The 27782-nt window shown below is 32.1% G+C and overlaps 1 protein-coding gene across 1 annotated transcript; it reads right to left on the reverse strand.

Annotated features, from left to right (window-relative positions):
• Positions 1-1970: 1970 nt before the first annotated feature.
• On the reverse strand, positions 1971-27166 carry LOC130613049 (uncharacterized). Its single transcript, XM_057434367.1, has 21 exons — positions 27009-27166; positions 21652-22086; positions 20833-21156; positions 15902-16559; positions 15570-15806; positions 15153-15319; positions 13757-13826; positions 12993-13189; positions 12674-12812; positions 12123-12378; positions 11715-11934; positions 10544-10856; positions 9119-9315; positions 8110-8293; positions 7501-7643; positions 7299-7370; positions 6830-6928; positions 4813-5017; positions 3851-4006; positions 3178-3385; positions 1971-2804 (listed from the first exon to the last, which is right to left on the reverse strand). Exons 2-21 carry the CDS (start codon positions 22078-22080, stop codon positions 2579-2581), a joined length of 4500 nt encoding a protein of 1499 aa, XP_057290350.1. The 5' UTR covers positions 22081-22086; positions 27009-27166; the 3' UTR covers positions 1971-2578.
• Positions 27167-27782: the final 616 nt, after the last annotated feature.

The following is a 27782-nucleotide window of genomic DNA, read 5'->3' on the forward strand; positions in this document are numbered from 1 at the left end:
ATAAACCTTGTTGGCGAGCTAGTTTACGTATATTATACGTTTTGTTTTGTTTTTGGCACCCTGTTATAGCTATATGAATTTTTTTTTAAGTTAATAAGATATTCTCTCTGTAATACTGACCACAACCGCATCCAGTAACTCATGTTTTATTCCTTTTTTTTCAGAATTCGAAAAGAAGTCCATTTTAAATTCTCGTCGTTATCAGAATCCTTTAACGTGCCTTTTTAATCTCAGAAACAGTTGATACCTTAAGTTACAGATGTTTCCATAATGTTCCATTGCAAGACATTATAAAAAACATAGGACAATATTCGTGCATGGTTTTCGTCGTGTTCGATCTTTCTTCGTGACGTGTTTTCTTTGACTCATAATTCTCTTTGTCGTGGCGTATTAGTCTTTTTGGTGTGATCTCGTGTTTCGTCGTGTCACATGTCATTTCGTTTCGAGGCGAAATAGTTATGTTTTTTACACGGAATTACTAATTTCGTGAAGCTTTTACACAATATATGTTTTTCATAGTTAGAGCTAGATTTTCATTTTTGGATTAGCTAGACTAACTTAAAATCTAGCTAGTTAGCTAAATCTTTATATTGAACTCTTTGTATCCTAGATAAAACTAACTACATAAACATAAATTTTTACAAAAACTCTCACATAACGCAATATTTATTCAAAAACACATGGAGAACTAAGTTGAAATTAGAAATTCTAAGTTGTGTATTTTTCAATTTTACCACATAGTATTCGTGTGATTATTTGTAAGCATTATACGAATAAAGTACTTATTAAAAAGCATAAATATGTTTGACGCGAAATAAAAAACGCCACAAAGCGATATACACCGCGCAACGAACGCTTATTCTACCAATAAGGCGCAATTTGACACTACGAAAACGGTCACAACCTGGACAGTTGACACGATGAAATGTAAATTCACACAACTAAGAATAATACGCCACGACGGAGAGTATTTCGAATCGACGAAGACCATTACGATGTGACGAAAACCATTCACGAACATTAGATTATAAAACATTAATTCCTAAGGAAGAGGGTATGGTATCATAAAAAAGTTTAATTTTATGATTAGTATGGAAAGTACAAGTATTTAATGCAAGGGTAAGAATCACCCAAAACAAACAAGTGATAAATACCATACATCACAAAAACACAACGGAGGAGTGCGATCAGCAAGTAATTCTTTTTTTAACAACTTACGGATTCATGTTCCCAATAGTTTCTGCTTTCCAAAAATGTATAGAAAGCACTGAATGGGTTGAACAATAATGCTTTTTTTTAGGTTTTGCTTCCTGGCTGTCTCTTACAGCAAATAGACACAAGAAGCGACCTATGCACATGTGAATCTGCGCAATGTTTACATTTAGCTGGCTTTCGCAAGAGCCTACAAATTGTTTGAACAAAATACCAGAGTAAAATTAACCAATCAAATTTAGTCTAGCTCATGCTTAACTTTTCAAGATGACTGATTCAGTGCAAGGTTTTAACCTTCATTTTTCAGTGAGAGCACTAACGTAAACACATACCTTCTCTGCAAGCGTCAAAAGCTGATCAGGAAGTGACTTTGTAACAATCAAATTTTTTACGAATTTTTTGCTGACGTCTACAATTACTGCAATATGTATCCAGTGAAAAAAAATTTAACGTAAACTGGTATTGCAACTTTCTGTTTACAAAAGCTACTTGTTTTTGCGCATGCGCACGCATTTTTGTAGTAAGCAGTAATCAAAGAAATCCATATTAAAAAAGAAGAAATATTCGCCTAAAATTAGTGATTTATTTTAGAAAGAGAAGAATATAGTTAAAATTTAATTCACTTTCTTTTTGGATATTTTTTTTCCAAAATTTTTTTACTTTATCCTCCTTTTTAACCTACAAAAAAGCGCGCGCATTCTTAAAACAAAATCAAAAACAAATACGACACACGGAAAGTGGTCTATAAAAAAAACATGTTTTTACGAATCTTTTTTTCTCTATTAAAAACCTTCACGCAAACAGAAAGAAACTTAATTAACAAGCAATTTGCTACAAAATTATTTAAAAAGTATTTTTACATTTTAAAATTGTATAAAAATATTTGATTCACAAGAAAAATATTACAATACTAAGAAAAATCCCCTTGTATAAAAATATTAATTACCTTATAGAAATTAATTAAGAAATTCTCAAATAAGAATTTGCACTAATTTGCACTAACTAACTCAAAAGCATGACACACTAGTATTCACAGAATTACAATCAAAACTATAATGCATGGATTTCATCATCATTGCTGACTTTCAGGAAAAAGTAAAACCACACGAGGATCTTTCAGAACGAGTTTGACGAAGCATATAAATAGCGAGTCGTAATTTGTTCGAAGGAAAATCATCCAACACCATATGTTTCAAATTTCATCTGTTACATATTGATTCTACACTAAAAATATTTTTTTATATTTTATTCGTTTCTAACTATTTCATGTGCTGTTATTTTTTTTATATATAATTTTTGTCACAAATATTAAAAGATTTTGCATAGATTTACTAAGAGAAATAAAAACAAAAACAAATGAAACTGTTTATGATGTTTGAACACGTGGTCGTAATAATGGTTCAGCCATATTTGCTCGACTATCATCTGAAAAATTGGAGGTGCTGCTAATTTTTCTTAATCTTCTTCGTATTTCATCTAATACATCTGGATCGGGTGGCGGGGGGAGGTCATCATCTCTCCACGACCAATTTGACTTGAAGTGGCCTGGCTTGAATGGTGCTCGTGCTATAAAATGTACAGCTGTCTCCAACCTAGTGTGTGTGAACATAGTTAAGTAATAGCTAGAAAACAATTTCATACTCAGATTTTTACCTCATTTATGACAGATATTGAGCTCTTAAATTTACCAAACTAATTTTACCAAAATTTTTTAAAAAATCTTAAGTTCTTTATGTAAAGTACTTGAAAGTCAAAGCTGAAAAGGTGCAGCTAATAAAATTTAGCATAAGAAGAAACAACATACAAACTATAAGATGAAGTTTTAAGATCCTTATCAAAATACTAATCGTTACCCGTGGAAAAATCCACGGGATCGTCCGTCTTTAAATTACACACTATTTCGTGTGCCCGTTGCACGGCACTTTTTTGCATAAAGAAAGAAAACAGAAACGCATTCCCACTTACCTGTGCCATAAAAGTGAAATGAATTGAAAAACTAGCACAAGTCCGTAAACAAATAGAAAAGCAACACTTGCAAACGAGGTTCCAAGAACTGCTAGTTTGTCTCCCTGTTCCATAATGGTAACCATGAAAGTGAGCCACAAAACATTCGCAACAGTTAGCACCATTAAACAAGTATCACGAAGATCACCAAGCTTCTCAACAAGCTCCCCTAAAAAGAAAGTATTGGTTACCATCATGTTGTTATCAACATTTAAAAAATGACAACCATTGGGAAAAAGAAAAAGTGAGAATTTGCCAAAAGTGTTACCTTAAGACTATCTAAACAGAAAGGAACAGCCGATCATATCTACTTATTTTTATTAAATTGTGAAATTAATCTCTGATGAAACATGTCAAGCTACAGCAAACTCCCTAAAATTTGACAGCACAAAACATAAATTGTAAACAAGAAATTTCCTAACCAGGACAACATATGTTAAAACAGGCCATGAAATTGTTTTTTGCAGTTTCATGTAACATAAAAGTAAGAAAATCATTTACATGGTTTTTGAGTATCAAATTATATGATCACCTGGAATTTAGGGGTTAAAATGGCTTTGAGCATTAAATAAAAATATGTCATTTTGAAAGCAATGAATGCATACTGGTACAGAAAGAATTAAATCAAATTTACCACTCTGGTTGAAAGCAGCTTGTTCCGGTAACAAACAGATTTGACGAAGCTCTTCCCAAAATTCGAATTCTTCCCCATCGTCAGCATTGTCGGTTTGTAGTTGTTTTGGTGGATCCGCCATTATGGCTTTTCGAGCTTCTCTGATACGAGTTTGAGCTAAAAGTCACCGATGAAACTGGCATTAGATGATGATTTATCTACTGCAGGGTTCCCACTCTTTTTTAAAAACAAAATTTGAGAAGATTTGAGGACTTTCGAGAAAAGTTTTGTGATTTTTGAGGAGCTCTTGTTAACAAAACTGAAGAAATTTAAGAAGAAAACTTGCACTTGTAAAAATGAAGACTGGCATCTCAATATTTTCTTACAAAGGATAACTAAGAAACTTTGCTTCATATATAAACACAACAAAAAAAATAATGTTTGCAGGCCACAGTAGCACAAGTTGTGTTGATTTAAAATAAATAATATAAAAACTAGCATTACATAAAAAAAAACCAAATGTCAAAATGTTTTTGAGATTTAAAAAGAAAACCCAAATTTAAAAAAAAATGAGGAATTTGAGAATTAAGGAAACCTTTTGAATTTGAGGAGATTTAGGAGTTATAAGGAGGCGTGGGAACCATGTACTATTACAAATAAGGCCAACTGTTCTTACATATTACCAATCTGCTTAAATAACATGTGAGAAATTGCTGACATACTGAACACAAAATATAGATCCCTGACGATAACGAATTTCGCGTGTAATACTATCATAATAACCAAAATTGTAAGTAATTTTCTTCCCAAGTCTCAAGCAGTCAATTTCCTTCATAGGTAGGTTTTTTTAAGGTGTTATAAACCGTTGATTTTCCTGTCTTGCTAATTCCAATACGAATGGAGTGAATGTTTTGTCGAAGAAAAATGAGGCAAATGAAAAAAAAATTTCGGCTCATGACTTATAATAAAGCACCTTAAATTACCTTTAGTTGGATACTGCAACACCGAGGTAGCCATCAGCAGTTTCTTGATGTGTGCTTCTTTGTTGATGTCAAACAAAGCTGAAATCGTGTCGCGTGTCATATACTTAATATCCGCTAAATCACGTGGTTCGGTGTATGAGTTTGCAAGAAACTTTGGCCAATATTCCTCCAACCCTAACTTCATAAGCCACTCCTCAACATTTTCCTATGAGGAAATTGTAACGACTGTGATTGGCTCTGAAGAGCAATAATATCGGGGCTCAGGCTACAAAACAGGCTGTTACATTTCGACTGACTTTCCAAGAAAAGTGAGTGTTAATGAACACTGAAGAGAAAATCAATACCTCAAATCACCTAAGTTATCAGTTTGTCTTTTAAAAATTATTTATAGATTTTGAGTGCTCATCCGAATTTTATCCATTTTAGTAAAAGTAATTTTAAACCTACACGTAAGTCATTCTGAACAATAATACTAGGGGTGATTATCTTCTTAAAAGGGTTACGAAAGATTCAAAAAAGCTTTAATAAGGCGTGCAATAAACAGACCACTCAAAAAGTCAAGGTAAAAGAAACTTTACACACTTTAGAGCCGGATCTCTATAAGGCAAAACAATGTCGAGGCGGACTACTTCTTCCGCAGCGGGACATGCGCAATGGTAGATATTGTGCAATATTTTCAAGGTAGCGGCGGAAAATGTGGAGGTACAAATAGTAGGATCTGTTTCTACTATTTGTGGATACTTATAAATATAGCCAATCATAATGCGTCAAAGTGTAAACAAACTTGTTAGCGTTTAAAAAAACAAAATGGCGCCGAAATCATACGATCCTTCCTTTGTTGGTAGGATTCTTAATAATAATATGAATTTAGCTTCAAACCAACAACAACAACAATTGCAAGCTAGTGGTAGCTATCTCCACGAGGCAGAAAATGTAGCGGCGAAAAAAGTAGTCCACATTTTCCGCGTCATGGAGATCCGGCTTAGAATCACGTGGACGTCTAGACAACCTGTTAAGAATTATTACTTTTATTATGAATTTGCTACTTTTTTTCTAAAGAAAGAAAAATTTTCTTTCGGTATTCTTTTTGGCGGTAAAATAAGCTACCGTCCGCAAAATATTTGAAATATCAGTAAAGCGAAAGTTTATTGTGACGAATGAACATAGACAACACGAGAAGCTGTATGTGTTAAAATTGCTATGTTACTAGCTTTAAGAAGGTAGTTAATATCTCTTAAAGAATTTAAAGTTATTATTGTTGCTTCGACTGGCTTTATGTCCAACAAACTTGGTATGTTTCTATGCAAAATTACGAAGACTATAGTAGATCAAAAGAAATAATTTTTTATTACTTATATTTTCGAGTACTTAAAATACAAAAATTATTATTAGGCACAAACTTTCACGAAATTTTTAAATTTTACGTTTGCGAACAAAGAAAAAGAATACACTGCGGGAGCCATACTTTTGCATAAAAAGGAATGAAAATAAACGTCTGGTATCATCATTTCGCGGATGAACGAAAATACTGTATGTTATAAATTTTAAAGCAAAGAAACTGTAGAGTAATGCTTAAAGTTGAGATTTTACATAGAAAAATATGTATTAAATGTATTAAACTAATATTGTTTTGTTTTAAAGAAAAACAAATCGTTGTCATCTTTCGCAATTGAAGTAATGCAAAATACAAGTTTAATAGGTAAAAATCCAAGAAACGCGAGTAATGCAATATCTCGCGAGTAATGCAAAATATTAACGAGTAATGCAAAATATTAACGAGTAGTGCAAAATATCTAGGGACTAATCCAAAATCTCGCGAGTAATGCATAATATCTCGCAAATAATGAAAAATATCTCGCAAGTAAAATATCTTTTGAGAATAAACTTTCCCGACTAACACTTTTTGGAATTTCCAGGAGCATGAACTTCGCGACCTTAATATTTCCAAGAAAGGTTGTACCCTTCATGAAAAAGACTTTTAGATGTTCCATCACAGCATATGCATAAAGTAAAATACCGGAACTTCTTGAAACAACTCTTCTGGTGGCAAACTTTCAATTAGTATCATTAACCTCTTTCGATGGCCACGATTCTCAATACCAATATTTATCAAGTCCTAAAAAAATTTGAAAAAAATTAAAACACACCCGTTCTTTTGGTTGTTTCATATTGTTATCAAATGCAATTTTTTCCAGACAGACAGACGGACAGACGGACAGACGGACAGACGGACAGACGGACAGACGGACAGACGGACAGACGGACAGACAGACAGACAGACAGACAGACAGACAGACAGACAGACAGACAGACAGACAGACAGACAGACAGACAGACAGACAGACAGACAGACAGACAGACAGACAGACAGACCAGACAGACAGACAGACCAGACAGACCAGACAGACAGACAGACAGACCAGACAGGCAGACAAAGTTGGAGTATTATTTACTTACAAACCAAAGAGATGAATAAGTATGCATACCTTTTCTTTCAAAGCTCCTGCAATAAATGCGACGTTGTCATAGCCAGCATTTTTGAAGTTTTCAACATAGCACTAAAATATAAATGAGTGTGGAAGACGTTTAAATCAACAAGTTGACAGAAAAGTCGTGAGACCTCCGGTATGATTCTCACTAGCATATAGCACTTTTCAAAGGCTAATATGAGATTAACAACAAAACTACCTGATATTCTCGAGGTGCATTTAGTCTTAACCACTCCTCCACAGTGCTTGCAGCATGAAGACGAGGTTGATGAGGTGCAAACGTTACCATCTTATCTTGTCCAGGAAAACGAAAACTACCGTGGTCTCCCTTTTTCAGCAAATCTAAACAAAAAAGGCTTTTAAACTGTGCATCAGACCTTATGGAAAGAATATTTAAGACAGAAAAGTTACTGCATTAAACGAAATCACTGGTAGGTAGCCAAATTTAAACTAATTTATTTCAGTGAAATAAGACGGAAATTGATGTTCTTGCATAAGCTCAAATTTCAATAAGAAAAACACTGATATGAATGTTTGAAACTTTGACTTCAGGGAATGAGCTTAGTGACACTGACTGAACAGCAGATCATAATTTGTTATTTAATTTCAAACGACTTTCGTAGCTTAAAAGGAAGCTTTAAATGCAATAAGACTCCCTTTACAGGACCTTCGTTGCTAGCAGAACCATTAGGAACTAAAGAGGCTATCCGGGATAAACAAATTTTAATAATAATAACAATAACAATAAGAGACATCTTCATGCACATCATTTCTACATAAATTATTTGAATGAAGAAGCAAAACATACCAGAAGCACTGGGGTACTTTTTTATTCCGTGACCACCTTTTTTCAACGCTGATTTGATTGGGTAGGACTTCGCCTTAGCAACTGGTTCTTTCTTCACTTCGTCGTCAGGAGCATCAAATGTAATGATAGGCTGCCCATCTACTTTATCTTCTTCATTTTCTTCATCCTCTCTTTCTCCTTGGGCCTAAAGAAAAGCAAGAATTTAAACATACTTCAATAACTACAAATCGAACTTTAAAGTAGACAGCTTTCTGTGTGGAAGAAGGTGCGCTTCATTATATCAAAGCAAGTAAACATTAAATGCTTGCCTTGGATTCTCCTATCAGTGAAACACAAAAAAAAAGGAGAATAGTTTCTAAAAAGTAGACATTATTACTATTACATAGAGATTCTAAAGTAAATTTATATTACACAAAATTACAAAGCTTTTCCCAAAAAATGTAATACATCAATGTAAAAATAAATTTCTCCTCATTTTGTCGCAGAATGGTTAATAACATCGCAATAAAACTTAATATAAATTTTTAAATAAATAAATTCAATCCTGCACAAAACAATAAATTCATGAGAAAAATTAAGCCAGCTTGAAATATTCAAAATCAGATCTAGGCAAACCAGACTGGTTCGTTGCTTATGCAATCGCATTCCCCTTTGTGAATGAAGAATATTAAAAGGAGGAGATGTCAGTAAGCTATGACAGCAGGATATCTTGCTTTGTGTGATTAGCCCTTTGGTTGATTCTTTTGTTAGACATGGAAAATTCCTTTTAAATTATTTTGATAAAGCCAAATCTCTGTTTCCATTTAGGGTCTGTGATCAAACATGAACTACATTTTTGAAATTATATTGGGGAATATTATTGAGGTAAAATTTGGTCGATAATTTAACCAGTCATTTCTTTTTGTATTATTCCACTATACAAAATGTGTATTTCAGTAGGGCCTAACAAACATAAAGCAATTAACTTTTCTTACATTAATACTATGAGAAGTTGTAGAAATTCTCTTACTTGTTCATTTTCATCATCTCTATTTATCACAAAATGCTTTTCCTCTTCTTCTTCATTCTTTTTATCATCATCGTCAACTTTTTTCTCTCGCATATGAGGAGGTATACAACACCAACAGAAATATTTTAAATATTTTAAAAGCTTTTCAGTGAACGGCATGTCTGCGTCCTGGCTTTGTGTTTTGCCTTCTCGAGTCCCTAAGACAAAGAAAATAAATGTATTAATCAATGATCATACAAATAGGTTAGTGTATCAATTAAAAAAAATGAAGAAATAAATGTATGAATAAATGAATGAATGAATGAATGAATACTTGAATGAATGAATGCGTGAGTGAGTGAGTGAGTGAGTGAGTGAGTGAGTGAGTGAGTGAGTGAGTGAGTGAGTGAGTGAGTGAGTGAGTGAGTGAGTGAGTGAGTGAGTGAGTGAGTGAGTGAGTGAGTGAGTGAGTGAGTGAGTGAGTTTTTATTAATTACTCATTTTTCTCTTGCTTACAATCTCAAACAGCGAGAAGATTCATTTGTGCCCCATTAATCTAAATTATACTGCGCATGACAGTTGTTTGTTGTTAGATTTGATGTTTTTGCCAAAATTAAAGATGTCTCGCATATTATTTTTAAAAATATCATACATTATATTATTAAACAGACACGACTTTTTTCTATTTAGGCCTCTAAATTTAAAAATAAGTTCCACAGAAATTGATTCCGCAGAATTTCCCTCTATTTGTATAAAATTTGTTTCAGGAGTATAGAATCATAGAATCTCTTAAGTGTTTCTAACACCTGCAATCATTTTAACATGGTATAAAAAAATATAAGCAAAAAAAATTATGAAATGTGTATTTTTCAAAAAAATCAAAATATTGACCGTTTTTTCTCTGACTGATGAGCTATTTCGAAAATTTTAGAGGCTTTAAAATAGTAATTACTTTTTCTTATACTTTTGACGATTTCTCTGGTCCAGGAATCCTGCGATGACATCATGTAGATAATATCGCCTTTGTTGTCGTTTGAGAATGATCAGTAATGGCAGTCCAAAAACTTGGGGAAGAGAAATTTAATTCCTGTGGATTTTTAACCCCCATTCTTTGTATCAAGTGCCAAAATAATTGTGCTCTTGGTCATGAAGTGTCGTGCAAATTTAGAGTGTGGTTGAAGTACCATTTTACTGGTTTTAAAACCATGATGCTAGAAAATATGAGCAAAGATGACCCCACATGCGTACTGTTATCTTGAAAACAAAAGTAACTTTTTTAAGGATTTAATCATCAATTGTATTCATATTAAATTCTAACAAAAACCATTTTCTGTTTTACAACAAGAAAAAAAACAGCCTCAGAATAAATACTGTTTCAAACAGACCTTTACACACTAAGATTTTGCACATAGTGCCATCTCAAAAATATGAAGTTAGGTTGCTTACCCCAACTTCTATCAGTAAGATTTGCAACTGAATAAATGGTCAAAAGCAAGTAGCCAGATGGTAAACAAAGCAAATACCAAATTCCATGTATCAAATAAAGTCCTTCGAGTCCATGAAGAAAAGCAGTCACTATGAAAATCCCTATTATTGTTAACAGGTACCAAGTGGCTGGTGTAAAGATGTATGGTACTCTTACATAGTGTGTGGGCAATGTTGTGCCAGGCGTTAATGTTGGGGCTGATCTGTTCCAGCGTGGTGTGGTAGGTGGTGCTAACGTTGGTGGCGAAACATAGTTGTGAATGTCATCCACCGTCTAAAGATTATCAACAGAACAGTTTTAATGCTGATAACAATTTATATTGATTATAAACTTTACAAATGGCAAAATCTCTACTTGAAATCCAGTAACACAAATGAAGGTTAGGGATGATCTATAATATCCTTCTTTATGTGTCCTGAAGCAGCGTTTTATGTAGTTTTGCAAGCTCTTTCTAATTTTTTGTTATTTTTCTTTATCTATTATTATATCTATTATATTTTCCAATTACATACAAATCTTCATTTTTTAAACACAATTCAAAGATACTTAATAAAAACATTACACAGTACTAGCTCTAAGATATTGTCATGCTTAATAATCTATATTTTTATTTTAATGACAGTAACAAATAAAATTATTGGGATTTATAACGGAAAAATCTGATGTTACACATCTCATTTAAATCATTTTCAGAAATCAGATATGTTAAAAATCTATTTAGGAGTAATTTGTCAAAATAAAAAAAGTCTTTTTTAAAAAAACGTTTTTGGGGGTTCTTAAAGCCTTTATTTAAGAACTTGTGGAGTATAGTTAATAGAACAATTTAAAACTTTTTTCCAAATTAAAATTACAAGTTTAAGATCCATAATTTAGTTTACCTTAGTTAATACCCTTTAAATTTTAAAAAGTTGGCCAGTGAGGCTCACATTTATACATGCCCACTGTGTCTAAATAAGAGTTTTTTAGTAAATCTCCTATGTCTCAAATTTGAACTGAAATATTACTTATGAAATGTTGATTTAAAATTTGGAGAAAGTTCATGGTTGTTGGATAAAAATAAAACCCAGCAACTACACACAGAAAACAATGGTCAAGAGGCCTATCTGAAAAAAACTTTAGGAGGTATTATACCTGCAGAATGATACCAACAATTGTAATGGACATAATGATGGCAAAACCAAACGTCAAAATTTTTGCTGCTTTTAACTGTGTGTCAGGCTTACAGTAAAGACAAATCAATGTAAATATTAGTGTTGTAAGAATTAGCAAAATTAAGACAACGACCAAATTGACTGTATATGGAAATGCATACTGCAACCCTCCAGCTATGACCAATAATACTGTTGAAGGGCTATAAGAAAATAAAAACATGTCTTAATACCATATTAAATCAAAATTTTATCAATCAAAATAAAATTGCATAATATTAAGAAATGGACCCTAAAAATAACTTCTTGCGTAGGAAAAGTTATATCTCCATGAGCAAAAATTTAGCTACACTCTATATTTTAGTGAGGCAGTTTAGGAAGTAACAGTTACCCGATGATAGTAGAAATCATCAATACTGCTTGGTAGATGATAAAAAATATAGAAATAGCATCATTGTTTTCACGAATTGTTTTGTGTTTATCTAAAACTACAATGGAGTTGGCAAGTGTTGACGGTCCCCATCTTCTTCTCTGTTTAAAAAATTCATCAAAATTATCTGGACAATAGGTGCTGTCCACAGCAGTTGCACAATATTCAAGCTTCCAACCAGCTTCAACGAGCAGGGTGCAAAACCAGCGATCTTCGCCTAAAGCAAATTAAAATATTAATTAGACCAAATCAGATGAAGGTTTGTTACATCAACTGATGAAAAAAGAATGCAATTGCAAATACAAATACACAGTATGAGTTGAAATTATGTTAGGCTGTGATATCAATCAACATGAAACTGAAATATTTTGTATGGGGTGACACAACCTTTGTATACATTTATTTCACCAACAGATAAGCATGTTTTAGGTGAGAAATGGCCTTCCTAGGCAATTTATAGCTAAAATTTGTTTTTTTTTATTTGTAAAGGCAAGGCCTAACATAAAACATACCCATATCTTTCATTAAGAAATCCATGGCACAATCTACACCACTAGCATATAAAGGCAACACATCTCTAATTGCCTTCGCTCTGTACACACTAAAACATCCTGGTGAGCATAAAACAGATCCAAACACGTGATTGGCAACCTAAATTTTTATCAGAAATAATGTCAGATTGTCTAGACTGATGCACATTCCCGTTCAGACACAAATTATCACAGAACTATCTCAATGTAATCATAACATTTAAAAATCAATGTGAATATTGTAAAAAAAAATCCAAAGTATTGTCAAAATAATTAAAAAAAAAACTTTAATCCTAATTACCTTCAATAACCAGTGACCGATAGCATAATCAAATATTTGGTACCAAACCATTGGTCCACTGCCCATAGGGTGTGTTCGACCACATACTGCTCCAACTTTTGGGTTTCTACTCATGAAATCCATCAATGCCATAACATCATTAGGGGTAAATTGTACGTCAGCATCTGTCGCCAAAATGTATGTTAGGTCATCTCGTTCTAAAAACAGTTTTTTATTCAAAAATAGTCAAATGCTACTTATAAATGTTAATATAGGTATTTACAGGAAATTACAAATAAAAAATGATGCATGCGTATCTTTAGTTAATCGTCAAGTTTTTAATTACTATTAAATCTGATCCATAATCAATTGCAACCCATAAAAAATACTATAGTAGGTTATTAACATAAATGGAAAGATATAAACAGATTAACATTACATGACAAACAATAGAAAGAATGTTTAAAGAAAAGAAGTGTGTAGAGAGTGTGAAAAATATAAAAGCTCTGGAATCAATATTTAGTTTTTTTGAATGTGCAGTGCAAAAAATGTCTAACATACATGGCCCTAGTGGGGTTAAACTTAATAATTTTAAATACAGTGTAAATTAAAAAAGAAATGGTTTCCAAAATTGAAGAACGCAACTCTAAAACTTTAATGTATTTGATCACAAAATTTGTTGCATTGAAGAAAGTGGCTAGAAGAATTGGAATGATTGATAAAACACAAATCATTTGAAATGTTGGTGTAAAACATACTAAGTATAATCAGGTTCATCAAAGTACCTTTAACTTGTTTGAAATCCAAAATATACGACATATACATAACTTGACTCCACCGTTTCTTTGCTTTGACCTACAAAATAACAATTTTTTGATAAGCAGCTCATAAGCAACTGAATTCATAAGAAAAACTGAGTAATGATGTTATGTTACTCGAGGTACTCACAAAAATTCTAGCATGAAGAACATGCCCTGTTAAAAACTGTGTGTTTAAGAATAAAAAGTAAAAGGTCACAGGGGCAGATACAGGAATTTACTTAAAGAAGAACTAACGATTGATAAAAAAACAAATTATTAAGCTCAACGAAGGGTACTGTAAGAGATTTTGTGAAATCCAAACAAAATAGAAACAGTCTAAGTTTTGTATTTTTTTTGCATGTTGTTAAATTCTTGAAAATTTTTTTTTCTACAAGGTTGTTGTTTTACTGGAATTTAGCTTGTTTTATTCAACACTTGAACCTTGTGATGAATTTTAATTACTCTGAGAAGACAAAGAAGTGAGTGAATCTCTGTCCATTGTTTTACAAATTCTGTTGAGTTATGTACTCCGTTTAACATCACAAGTCAACAAAAAATGTACGAAACATGTTGGCTTTTTTTCGATAATGGCAGCGACTGTTAATGTAATTACTGTTAGAGGACAAAATAAAGACTTAAAAAAATGAAAAAAATATGCTTTTTTATATTTAAAAATCTTTTATTCAATTTCAAACTAGTCGCTAGTCATAGCCCCATTGAAATCTGTGGCAAATCACCCATCACTTCAAATTTGTTTACCATAACTTGCAGCTCCAGACGAAAAGTCGACTATTCTAATGGTAATAACTATCTAATACCATTAGACACTTTGTTTGTGTCTGTGTGTCAAGGCGAAGTAGATGCATTCATTTTCTTTTGTTGTAGTCGAAAAAGCTATGTCCCAATATTTAAATTTTCTGACGATACAACACTGCATTTAAACATTAAAGTCAATATCTTAATTTAAATTAATGATTATAATGCTGCTATAAATTTTGAGGCCAAATAACTTGGAAACGTCAGTCATTTATCACTGTGTTTGTAACAAGGGACAGCCTAGGACCATATTGGGCTAGTATCCCAAACCTGAGTTAGCAAAATATTTAAACTCTTATATCTCCTAACCCTTCGTCAAAAGCAAATGATCCTTTATATTTTTCTCATCAGAGTTCAAGCTCTATAAAATAGGAGTACCAAGTAAAAAATTTCTAAAAAATAATTTTTGGGAGTAACGACAGGGTCATTTCTTCTATCATTAAAATTCAAATAACGGATTTTTTTCCATTGTTCTTTTGTGGAAGTGGATTTTTCTACTGGCTTTATCAACTAGTAAATATATATTAGGTTGTACCTAGAAATGCAACTGATCAATAAAACCAACCTTGACTTTATCTTTTAAATGAATAATAAATGGCATTCCATGTGGTAACAGCCATTTCAACTGCATGCCATAAGGAGTTTCTAGTTTAAAAGCCTTTCCAGGATCTATATCCATTATGTCCTTTACTAAAGACAATAGTTGAAGTGCATACCATTTCACAACTTCTCCTAAATTTAGAAAAGTATTGTTATTATTATTATTACTAATGAATTTTTGTACAGCATAAGAATTTCAGTTTTATATACAAAACATATAGACATATACACACTATTCGTATACACTATACACACTGTTCGTTCTGTGATTAAATGTAAACCAATTGCCACAAAAATGCATGAATATATTAAGAGGAAAAAAGACTATGTAAAACTTTAAACTAGAACAAAGTTATTTATATTACAACCATATTTTACATACCTCTTGCACCATCATCCAGCCAGACATGTGCTTCGAACTGCCTTCCACATTCCTTCCGAGCTTGGTCAACTTTGGCTAATGATTGCAACAGCTGCTCCATTTCAAAGTCAGCTTCATGGTACATGGTGGTACAAATGTAGATATGACTTTCTTTTACGATTTCATGATAGTTGATATAACGTTCATCCGTCACTTCATTTTTTCGATTTAACAAAAGATGTTGTTCCAGCAAACAGCCTGGTGGAAATTTGTTAAAATTTTAATCCATTTTACACTTCTTAATCGAAGACAAATAAAAAGTAAAAATAAAAGCTTTTAATTAATAAACATACCATCATATGTTGGTAGCCAGAACAAAATCTCTTCTCTAGCCATTAGAAATTGTTGAGATTTAAAGAAGTAAAAATTCAAAGACAACACTTGAGATAACCAAAACAAAACACCAATAACAATGGTTTCCCATACTTTATTGTTATCATGAACACGTTCACAATTATATCCAATAAGGTCGTGACAAGCAACAGGAAATATTGAGAGTGCGACCGATACTGGTGTTGCCAATAATAATGGTAAAACAAAGCATACTTTTTGCAAATTCATTGTGCATGCTAACCATGCTAGCAAATAACCCAAAAAACTAGAGCTTAGCTGAACGAAAAAAGTGTTCATTAAGGCCTTATTTTTTGTGAAGTATTTGAAGCCATTTGCAAAACTGTCTCCAGGGTTTCTTATTGTTGTTACATTGAACACGTAATTCAACAGAAATGCTATTAAGAATGTTAAAATTATTTTCACAGAACAAGATATCAACATCATACGATGACGAGCTGAGTTCACATGCATATTTCTTGAAGGAGCTGCCATCCCATTTTCTTCTAACATATTAGCAGCACTGGGTTGAATTTGTTTTTTAAATAACTTTGGCGACCAAGCAATGGATAAACATATCATAGAGACAGGAAATATGATTCGATCAATAGCTTCCTGTGCCTAAAACATAAAATAAATATCACATTAAGTACGTATTCTTAAATTTTCTAAATACTAAAACAAAAATATTTAGAACGCCTATGTAACCTACAAAAATGTCATGGAAGTGGATATAAGTTTAAAATTTCACAGTTGAAACAAAAGCTAAGGCCCTCATATGATATCCTGCTTAACATCAAATGATACAAATTACGATGTTCTGTATTTTATTTTTTTTAAAAAAAGATTTCAACTTTACAATATCAAGCATGTCATTAGGTCGTATATCATAAGGAAAAGCCCTTAAATTTAAATAAATGGATAAAACCACAGGGTCGTCATCAACATTTCTCAAGTAAAAGCAATAAACGCTTGTTGCAAGATTTTTTAACAAAACTTACCTAGTCTCTACTCTTGTATATCTTGCAACAAAAAACATTCAAAAACATGGCATTGGAGAAAGCAAAGGTTAGCTTACTTCTTTAAGGCAACCCAAGGTATATAATGATGTTGGACTTATGTTATAGGTAACAACAAGTCTTTTTAAATTTTTTAAAAAGCTATTTTCATTCTTAAGATGTTTGAATTTAAGGAATTTTAGATTTACTTATACTGCATAAATTATAAAATTTAAGTAATAGCAAAATTTTGACATTTTCTGTCATCAGTAATTTCAGACCTGCTAAGGATGTGCATTCAAACTTTATCAATGCATAGGTGTTATATGATTTGATTAACATAAATTTTTTTTCCAAAATGATACTTGTTTGCTGGTCCCAGGCCTTATAATTTTTTGCTGACAGCCCCATAACTTAGGATCTGCATAAATTAAAAATAAAACATGCTAAGGGACCGTCTCCAAGACTGTTTCAGTTTTGATACGAATTGACACAATTTTAATCTTATGGAAACCGTTTCAATATTTTTTTTACATCATTTCAACTTGTATATAAATGTAAAGTTATTGTTTCTCTTTTATTCAACACAACATCGACATCACCAACAACATCTTTTATCATAAATATCGTAAAACAGTTTTTCAAAACTAAAAATAAACAGTTTTTCCTAAAACTAACAATTTCCTTAAAATGGAAAATGTTTCAGAAACTTATTGACGATAGTGACTGGATGTTCGACAGTGATTCGGAAACAGAACACAGTGACGAAGAGAAAGCTGAACAAAAGGTGTTATTTTTTATGCCGCTTTTTCTTTTGTTTTTAGAAATGACAAGCAAAGTTAAAAATCGTTCCACACATACAAAACACCACAATTTTGTGCCATGCATTAGAAATTACATCAAAATAAGCTCAGCTGGAGCACATCTTCGACGTCGAAACGATACGATGTATACCAATGGCGTAACTTTAAGGGACATCGTTCGACATGTAAAAAATACACTGGGTATCACCGTAAGTAGAAATACTATCCATAGACTGATGGTACCGCCACGTCGAAAAACAACTTCGAGCAAGAGATTTAAAAACTTGGTAGATGCTTGTGTTCTACGGAACACAATGGAAAAAAGGCTTTATCCAGATTTCCATTATACAAGCTCTCAAGTGAGCATAGTAAACCAGATGGTGACTCTTTGCGATGTTGACACACTTTGTTTGTCAGTAGACAACAAAAACAAGGTGAAGGTTGGGATCCTGGCAACCAGTCGTCGTAGCAGATCTGAAACGTTTTATTTAAAAAAGGAGGCCCCAAATTCTGATGCTCATGATTTCCCACATGCAAATTGCAAACTGGTACGTGCTGGTTATCAAGTACTCTAGACAAAGTTAAAGAGGAGACAATCATTTTCCATTTATAAACCTTTGTTTCCAAAAGCAAGAAAATGGTCATTTAAAACATATATTTAAACTATTATACAACTAAAACTTTTCTAAAGTTAGTGATAACCAACTTGCCTTTCATATTTTTTTATAGATTATCGAATTTAGATAGAAAATAGAGGTGAGAGCACTTGACCCAGAAACCAAACACTGGTTGTTTGCATCAATACTTTAGGGAAAGAAATAAAGGTGACGTGGAGTGGATATTCAAGAGATTATAACTGTTTGTTGCCCAAATCTTATGAACAACAACCTGTAAAAACCTGTTGACGCGTAACTCCATTTCAAAAAAAGATTTTCCATCACGTGGTGATCTGAAATATATTTAGAACGCAGAAGATCAAGTTTGGGACACCTCGAGAAAACACAAATTTATAGTTGAAATCAATGATCCGTTTGAAGCACAGGTTTGTTTTTAATACAAAATTTGAAAACTTAACTGGAAAGTTTTAGTGACCCTTAACCCTACTGGAGAACTAGTTCTTTATGAACATTTAAAAGAAATATTAGACATCAACGAAAAAGTGGAGATATTGTTAGAGAATACTGGAAATATTGAAAAAAAACTTTAAAACAAAAATTCAAAAGCGCATTAACAATCACAACTTGCAGCCAATTAGCAGGGACACTGTGCAGAAAAATCGAGAACTCTCATTCACCGAGTTGGTAACATCTTCAATTAATTCTGATGAAAGTGAAACGTATTTGTGGAAATTGATACTAAGTCAAACCCCAGTTGAAGACAGCCATACGTCAGATATTAATTTTACTTCACTGACTTCAAATGTATTAATTAATAATACATATGAAAATCCGCCTATCCCTATTGAAAGGTAAACTTCGAAACCATGTCTAAAGTAAAAAAGAGCTCCAGTTAATTGCTGCTCTGGATTTATTAAAGCGGAATTAAAGCGCAAATATTCCAAAGCGAATTGGCGCATGGCAGCGTGGAGGGAGGGAAAAGAACTGATGATGGAGAAGTCATAAAGAAAACAGCCCTCTCTCCAAATTGACTAAAAACAATACTTTCACTGGCTAGAAAAAAATTTAAAGACAATTTTGAAAACATGACAAATATTCAAATTCAAAATGTAGACAAATAAAAAGAATTGTTGTTGTCCAAAAATGTTGGAAAAAAAGAAAACAACGTAATTAACGATTCATTAACATACCGTTATTTTTGTATATATTTTTTTATAAAAAGTGTGTAAATAGTGTTTGTTATGATATTTGAGCAAAAATATATTCTCTTTCTTTTCTTCCACATCATTATATTAGCGATAGTTAAAAAAGTTTGTCAGTGCCACCGAAAAACGTAAACACGCTCTCGACGTTCAGCATTCCTAAATCATATTAAACAATTTCATGTTTTGAAACAGGTACAATTTTACTCCCAATCGCTATGACGTCAATGAACAGCTGGTGTTTACAGAGAAAAAAAAAGAAGCAGGTACATACTTGCCGTTTATCTGTTTCTTTGGAAAAAATAAACAATTTCGACGAAATGCAATCACAAACTGGCGTACTACTACATAAAACTACGTAAATACAACCTTTGAATTACTTGATTAATAATTATTTCTTTTATTCTTCTTATGTAAAAAAGATTTTAAAACAAACATCCTGAAACAATCTCAAATAAATATGCTGAAACAAGTTCATAAAGCAAATCTTTATAAATAATGTTTTTTATATACGCGATTTTTTACGATGTAGAAATTTACCTACGTGACAGCGTGTAGGTTATATTGAGAGACCATGCTATGCTAATTAAAAAATGAAACGATTTGAAACGATTTTTTGAAACGATCTCATAGACAATCCCTAAACAAAGATTTTCATTTTTCCCCCTTAACAAGTGCACTCAATAGAGTGAGAAAATTAGTTATTCAATCTTTTGCTTCCATCTGGGTCTGTAATAAAGTTAAGTAATTTATTTGCTGTGATCTTATTGGTTGATTAACCCTCTAATTATCTGTTTTACTAATAAATGGCCAAAGATTGTTACGATCATTGCCTGGTGATGACAGCTGTAGCTGCCGAAATATAGCCTAGAATAAACTCTCTTGTTTATGACATGATAATATATTTATTATGACTGAACAGATAAGTGGTAATATTTTTAAAATTAAAAAACTTGGTTCTTGTGTTTGGGGTTCACAAGTTCACATGCTGCGTCCACTTGTATCCAGGATAAAAAATAATGATACATAAGTAGAAAAGCAACAAAGCTACACAAAATATTTTGATGTTAGTTGTGGCATGTGTACGGCTACATCATTTTTCTTTCTGGTGAGGTCTAATTAATCGAAATGTACTTGATCAGTTATTCATTTAGTTTTGACACTTATGAGATAAAGTTTCTTAAATATTTGATTACCAACAATATATATTTTACATAAATGGCATAAAGTATTGATGATCATTCAAAATTTTAAGATATTTTATAAACACTTACTTGAAACATTATGAAGACAAAGCCAGATATGGCAGAAAGTGCTGATAAAAGAAACAAAAAAAATGTTCTCCAATGGTGAGGTTGTTCTTGTGATCTTCTGAGCTGGTTTTCACTTTCATATGCCACGTATGAAGTATCATCAATACTAACAGTCTCTTGTGAACGCAATATCTTCCGACATTCTGTGATGATTTGCAGTAATATGGGGAAAACAAAAATTCCATTCATGAACAAAACTGCTCTTGCAAAATTATCAGTAGTAGATATCAAAACAAGAGTAAAGAAACAAAGTCCAAAAGTCTCCAAAACTGCACCAATGATACCCTGTTAAAAAATTATTTAATGATTATATGACACTACGTTATCATACATGCAGACACTCTCACTGCAAAACCAAAAAAAACAATCATTTCTGACATCAGAAACATGGACAAAATTCTTAATGACCACTATTTTATTGATTATTTAAGAAATTTAAAGAATGAAAACTTTGTATATTTTTTGACTATCCTGGAAAATACCCTTGAAATACAAATGCTTTCTTGCAAGAATTTTCCTTTCTGCCTTTGTCTTTTTAGTTTATTTATTTTAAAAAATACAATTTATTTGTCATTTTGCACATCAACTTGTCTTTTAATCTGCTTCTGCTTTAATTTTGACAAAAAAATAGACCAATAACAAAATTAAAATGTAATCCACAAAAACCCTTAATCCAAAACCATTAACCCTTAAATTTTATGACCTAGTAGTTGTAGTATAGTTGTAGTATTTCTATAACCTAAAAAAATAGGAATAATAGCATATAAATAAAAAACATACCATGAAAATTGAAAATTTAGATGGCCATAATTCTGTTTTAGAGAATGCCGAATTTCGTATTGCTCTCAGTAAGGAAATCACCTGCGGTATGGTTATCAGTAAAGTAATCATTACAAAAGCTGTTTCTGCTTCACAATTATTATTTGGCAAACAATTTGTAGAGGTGGTCTTATTAAAACTTGCAGGGCGTAATCTTATCGCTATTGATATAATTGACATTTTACTTGCAACTAGGCAAGACAGTGTCATTAGAAACATAAGTATTGTTACAATCCATTTTACTAATGCTAGGCAAACAGAGGTTTGAGAATCAGTCTTTCTATTTTCTTCAATGCGTTCAATTTTCGATTTCGTCTTCACAGTAAATTTCTGTTCTTTGTTGGAGTTTTCTAAATTAGTGATATCATCCATGACGTAATTTCTTGCCATTGGTTACTAAAAAATATATATGAATTAATTTCACCAGATGCACTATGTGAAATATTGCTTGATGGTACATAGTTGCAGATACAGTTTTGTGAATATTGTAGGCAGGAAAATGATAAGCTAACGGAAACAGAAATCGGTCTGACAGTATTGCAACAGACAAAACCTAAATACAGTCACAAAATGCTAAGTGCTACAAGACAACAATTAATGATAAAAACATCACACATCTACAAAAAAATTCTCATAATGAATGTTTAAATATATTTACAGACATCATTTGATATGGTTGGCAAATAAATTGAAATAATAGAATTTTTTTGATCAAATTAGTTCTAGAAAATAACATAATAAGCAGATTTATGTGACAAAAATAATTTGATAACCATAAACACTTTAGATCAAAACAAGATCAATAATGAACCAGTTTAATGTTTCTAATACAGAGTATACGAGTATGTGAGTACTCAGGCTTTAGATATTCCACTTAATTGATTTCAAAGAAGTGTCTATGATGTCAAGAGTTCTGAGAAAATAAATTAACAATGGTTGCCATGAGAACAAGAAATATCCTTAAAACTTCTATGAATTTTGGTATCAAATTCTGATGTAATTTTCTTTATTTATGTGCAAACAAAATATCTTTCACATCCTGTTGTGTGGTTAAAAATAAGTTATTAAAACACCTCTAAACAACAAAATTATTATTTATTTTACATGTTATATGTTTGAAATACAAGACAATTAATAAGTTAAAAATCTTAGTTGGACAATTTTAAGTATAAAAGTGAAACAAAGAATTACTGCAAAATAAATATATGAAGTATGTTGGAAATATCTTCAGTAAAAAATCAAATACAAACTAATACCTGAACATGATAATTTGTTAACTTTACCTAGTAACAATTCCTTTGCTCAAATGTTTTAAATTTTTCCCCTTTTTTCATTACCTATTTAGTGGTCACTCAAAATAAAACTATTTTTTTGTGATTGAGAGCAGGTAATTACTTTTTGCTTCAATGCATACAGGCTTCAACAAGCTATACTGGTATATATCTAATTCAATTAAGTCACCCCAAACAACATGGGCAGTATTACATAGACTTACAAGTTAAAAAAAACAGAAATCATAAGACAGCCTGCTGAAATAGAAATGTGAAAGAAATTGTAACGCTCCTTTAAGGAAATTGTAGAGATTCTATTAAAATAGCTTTGGCACATTTTTAAAGGTTATAGGTCTAAATCAGAAAAAATAATACACTATTGCAATCCCTGTAAACCCTTTTATTGATTTCGACTTTTATTTAATCAGTAGAAAACGTTTTTACAGTTTTATTTATAGTAGGAAGAGGAATAACCTGATTACATATTTGTTTTTTCCATTCTTCTTTTTTAAAGATTTGACAACAAATTTAAACAGAGCTTTTCATTGTCTCTTTTTTCTTATACCTCCAATTAGTAATATTACAATTAAAGCTCTAAGCTTTGTTTCTTTTTGAAATATTTTTTGATATTAAAAACAAGAAGTAAGTCAGTCTAGATTAGATTAGAGGATTAATTTACAGGCTTTAGTACAAATCCATTTTTAAAAAATGGTAAACTGTATACGTAACACTTTTAATCATCTCCTGTAAAGCTAGTATTTACCCTAATATATATAGCGTTACTGTTAAAAAAGGCACATTGTCAGCAGTGAATCACTTATTATTTTTCTGGGGTAAAGATGAAAAACATTGAATATTTTTTATATTATAATACAACAATAAAACTTACAAGAATATTCTTCTTAACTTTCCTGTAAAAACATGTTAGAATTTTTGGACATTTAGAGTACTAGAATCAGGACACCTAATATCGTGAGCCGCGTATCGTGCGCGTTGCGCATGATTTGCGATGCTGTTGCGATAGTAAAATATTTAGCATCGTGAAAGTCGCGATCAATCTTGGGGTCAACTTTCACGATATTGCGACCGTCATGATACATCTTTAAATATTATAATAATCACCTAATTAATGTCATGAGAGAATAACGCCATTGAATATAAATAATTATTTTTTTTTATTTTCTAATGTTGTTCTAATTTTTACGAAAACAAAAAAATAATAATATCAAGCAAAAAACTTTTTAAGAAAACTTTCACCGTATTCTCTCTAAAACACAATTCTGGATAATTTTTTCTTTTGTGTTGAATGTAATTCTAATCTATTTATATCTTTGCAATCACATTGAGCACATTGAAATGGTTTGCTTCTGGTAATAGAGCAGTATAGCAGGTATCATTTTTAGGTGTTATTGACATGTATTTCGCAACCTAGTGCCCAGGATTTCATTATCAATTTCTGTTAAAAATATTGAAAAATGTAAAATTAAATGTATAGATGATAATTGTCTTTTTTTATCTTCCCTACGTTCAAGCAACAGGTAACCATTTAAAATATGAAAAATACAATTAAAAATACATTTAATAAGACACATGCAACTATCTTCTCCCCATTGCTGCAATTTATTTTATCATGCACACTGTGATTGCTGAGATATAAATGGATAACAAAATTCTATAAAAATTAGAAAAGAATGTTCCGTATATCGCTGTTACAGACAATCTGTGATAATTATTATGCTGTTATCTTTTCACCTTGAGTGCTAGTTCCATTTTTTTAGTGAGAGAAATTATTATTATTTTTTCTTTGCAACTAAAAAATATAAACTGCGTGCGTTATGCGAAAATAGATAGAAAAAATGCTTGTCATAACACCTTCCTCCGATATTATTTTTTAATTTTTTGTTGTTGTTGTTCCGACCATACATTCTTGATAAAATTATTTTTATTTCGCCGACCGTAAGCTACTATCAACTTTGCCCGTAGAACAACTTATTACGTTATGGTCGTCTTATTTCTAAAATCAAATTTCCAGTAAAATTATATTACAAGATACAAAAGAATTTTTAAATGTAAAAAAAAAACTCAAGATTATATCCATCTATTGTTTAATATTTTTAATGTTATTCACGATCCATCGCGACAATCAAGATTAATAGTGACGATCGCGATAGCATCATTATTTTTTATACATCGCGACTATCGCGAAGTTCTTCGGTAACATTTTTTATATCGCGATGGTCACGATAGGATAGCGGATCGTTCATGTCGCGCATGATACGCGCTCACAATGTTAAGTGTCCTAATTTCAGCACTGTACAAATTCACTGCTAATAAAGCTTAAAAATGGAGAAGACACTATATAGCTGGTTTTCATTGGTTTCCATGCACTTCCAAATTTAAACCAGAAAAATTAGAATTACAAAAATGTTCAATGAAAGTTCAATTCTAAGAGTTCAATACAAAAGAAGTTTTTCGCCGTGTTTTAGATGTCAACACCCATTTTCAAGTTATAGCTAAATTAAAAAAAAATAAAGAGCTAGAATATGAACATAAGTTAATTTTACCACTAGTTAAGCATAACAAATAATTAATGGTGGTTTGTCAAGGTGTATCACACATAATCAGTAAGAATTTCAGGTAAAGGATTACTTATAAGTAATGGTAATTGACAGCTTTTACACACACATACAGATAGATAGATAGATGTGCATATTTTACATGGCTAGCCTCACAAATATCGAGGGATATACCCTGTCTATTATTTCCAGGAGGGGCCATGGCTTAGATGGAGAGTCCTAGAGTATTAAATGCTCATTTTGAGCTACGCAGACCCAATTAGTAGGGCCCACGCTCTACTAGACAACTCCCGGCAACATCCAACGGCCCACACAGTGTGCCATCTCCCCAATTTCCCTCACATGGCTTGGGTTAACCCGGGGCTATGGTAACATTCACTCGCCCATGTTGAATCGCCGTCAAGAGGAATCGAACCCCGGTCTCCCGCACAGAGTACGAAAGCTATAACCACTAATCTACGGCGCCACATAACCACTAATCTACGGCGCTACATGATCAGACACAACACTGTTGTTGGGCAACACAGATTTAGAGTGAGTGTAAAACCCATAAACGTGTCAAAACACTTCTTGTTGCTGTTAATGAAAATGGCCGCTAAATTCAATGCTGTATATTGAAGCTGCTGCGCCGTTTGCCTCCAAATTCTAGAATATATGCTTGTGGTAGCTCACTCCTCCATCATGTTTCAAAAAAACTATGTTGATTGCGAAGTCTTTGTGCATGAATTTATTTTTTGCTTTTTACCCTTTAAAAATTCCTTTAAACAGCTGTAGCTCTGTGTTGCACAAAGTAAATTTACCACTTGTGCAACAAACATTTATGTGAACTAAATCTCTTAGTTTTTAAACTGGATGTGGGTTTTTTCAGGCAGTGTTTATTTTTTGTTAAAAAACTGTACTGTGTGGGTCATCATCCTTGTCATTTGAGACAAAGAACTGTAAGATTGTATTTAGCAAATTTAGAGGATCATACAGGATCATGTCATCACAGTATATCTGCAATCAACGTGAGAAATTCAAAATAAGGTCTTTCGTCTGTGCATTACGTCATTGGACAATGAGTTTGATTTAGTTCATTAGCTATAGGACAAATTTATCCATATCAAAAATATATGTTATTAGCCATACCATTTCTTGCCAAGAAATTTATTTCCTGGTTTATATATTTGTTTTAAAGGAAGAACAAAAAGTATGTGAGAAAATTGTTTCATTTATGTCTTAAAAATATTCAAGGGAACTGCACATTAAAAATAACAAATTCCTTCTGATTAATCTTCTGATTAATTTACCTAATTAAGCATAAGCTAGCTGTAACCCTACCTGCCTGCTCTCTCCTGATGCAAGGTGTGGTAAAGTGGTGTGGATGAAGGGGCAAAAAAATTTCAGATCAGTAAAGAAGTCCCGAATACTGCCATGAAAAAAAATATATATATATATATATATATAAAATACTCTTAATAAACGTACTTACATATTTTAAAATTGGATTCATTTATTGCGATTTATTTTATGAAAGAAAGGGGGTTCCATTCATATCCATTATTCCTCACTTTCACTTTTGGCCGAAAAAAAATCCATAGTTTTTCTCGTGATACACTCACCATATTTATGGTTTCAAACCTCCATAGCAGAGGCTTTTTAATGCAAGTAAATTTAAGACCACCAGTCCTCAATGTGTCCCGCCCGGTGACCGCTAAAAATGCCAAAATTTTGCAGACTAACCTTGCGGCCAGTCAGTCCTTTTAGGGTTCCAGAATTGTTTGACGCACACATATGCGGAAAACTCTAATAACAAGTGCCGGGTCGGAGGTTCATAAAAAACAATATTTTGGACGAGTTTTCGCGAGTTGTTCCGAATATCTAAACAAACTATGCCCGTACGGCTTGAATACCCACGCGGAATGGAATAAAACACTTTCGTTCGTTTTTGTTTTTTTTTCTTATGAGATAAGATAAATTTACAACAAACACTTTTACACATTTTGCAATACCAATTCTTGTTGGTTGGACTTCTTAAAAACGCTGTTTGGTATGTTTTCACACATTCCGTGAAACCATTTTTTGCACTTGTCACACTGCGCCATCCTTTCATTTCCAAAAATACCACAACACACGGTTAGCATATGGTTGTTGATAATTTTGTCCATTTCACGCAACGTCAACAATTCTTTTTCACTCAGTAACTGGCCCGGGACAACGTCAGTTTTTCCTGTTTTCTGGGGTGAGGTCAAATTAATGACAGGTG

This window comes from Hydractinia symbiolongicarpus, chromosome 10 (assembly GCF_029227915.1).
Source record: "Hydractinia symbiolongicarpus strain clone_291-10 chromosome 10, HSymV2.1, whole genome shotgun sequence".
Lineage (NCBI taxonomy): Eukaryota > Metazoa > Cnidaria > Hydrozoa > Anthoathecata > Hydractiniidae > Hydractinia > Hydractinia symbiolongicarpus.

Bases quoted from the DNA above. Each gene is read 5' to 3' on its own strand.
- LOC130613049 (XM_057434367.1), bottom strand. From the start codon at position 22,080: ATGGCAAGAAATTACGTCATGGATGATATCACTAATTTAGAAAACTCC. The intron at 21,157-21,651 runs GTATGTTTTTTA...ATTTTTTAACAG, and splicing joins CTAAATTTTCAATTTTCATG to GGTATCATTGGTGCAGTTTT. The intron at 5,018-6,829 runs GTATTTTACTTT...ATTTCCTCATAG, and splicing joins AGTTGTTTCAAGAAGTTCCG to GAAAATGTTGAGGAGTGGCT.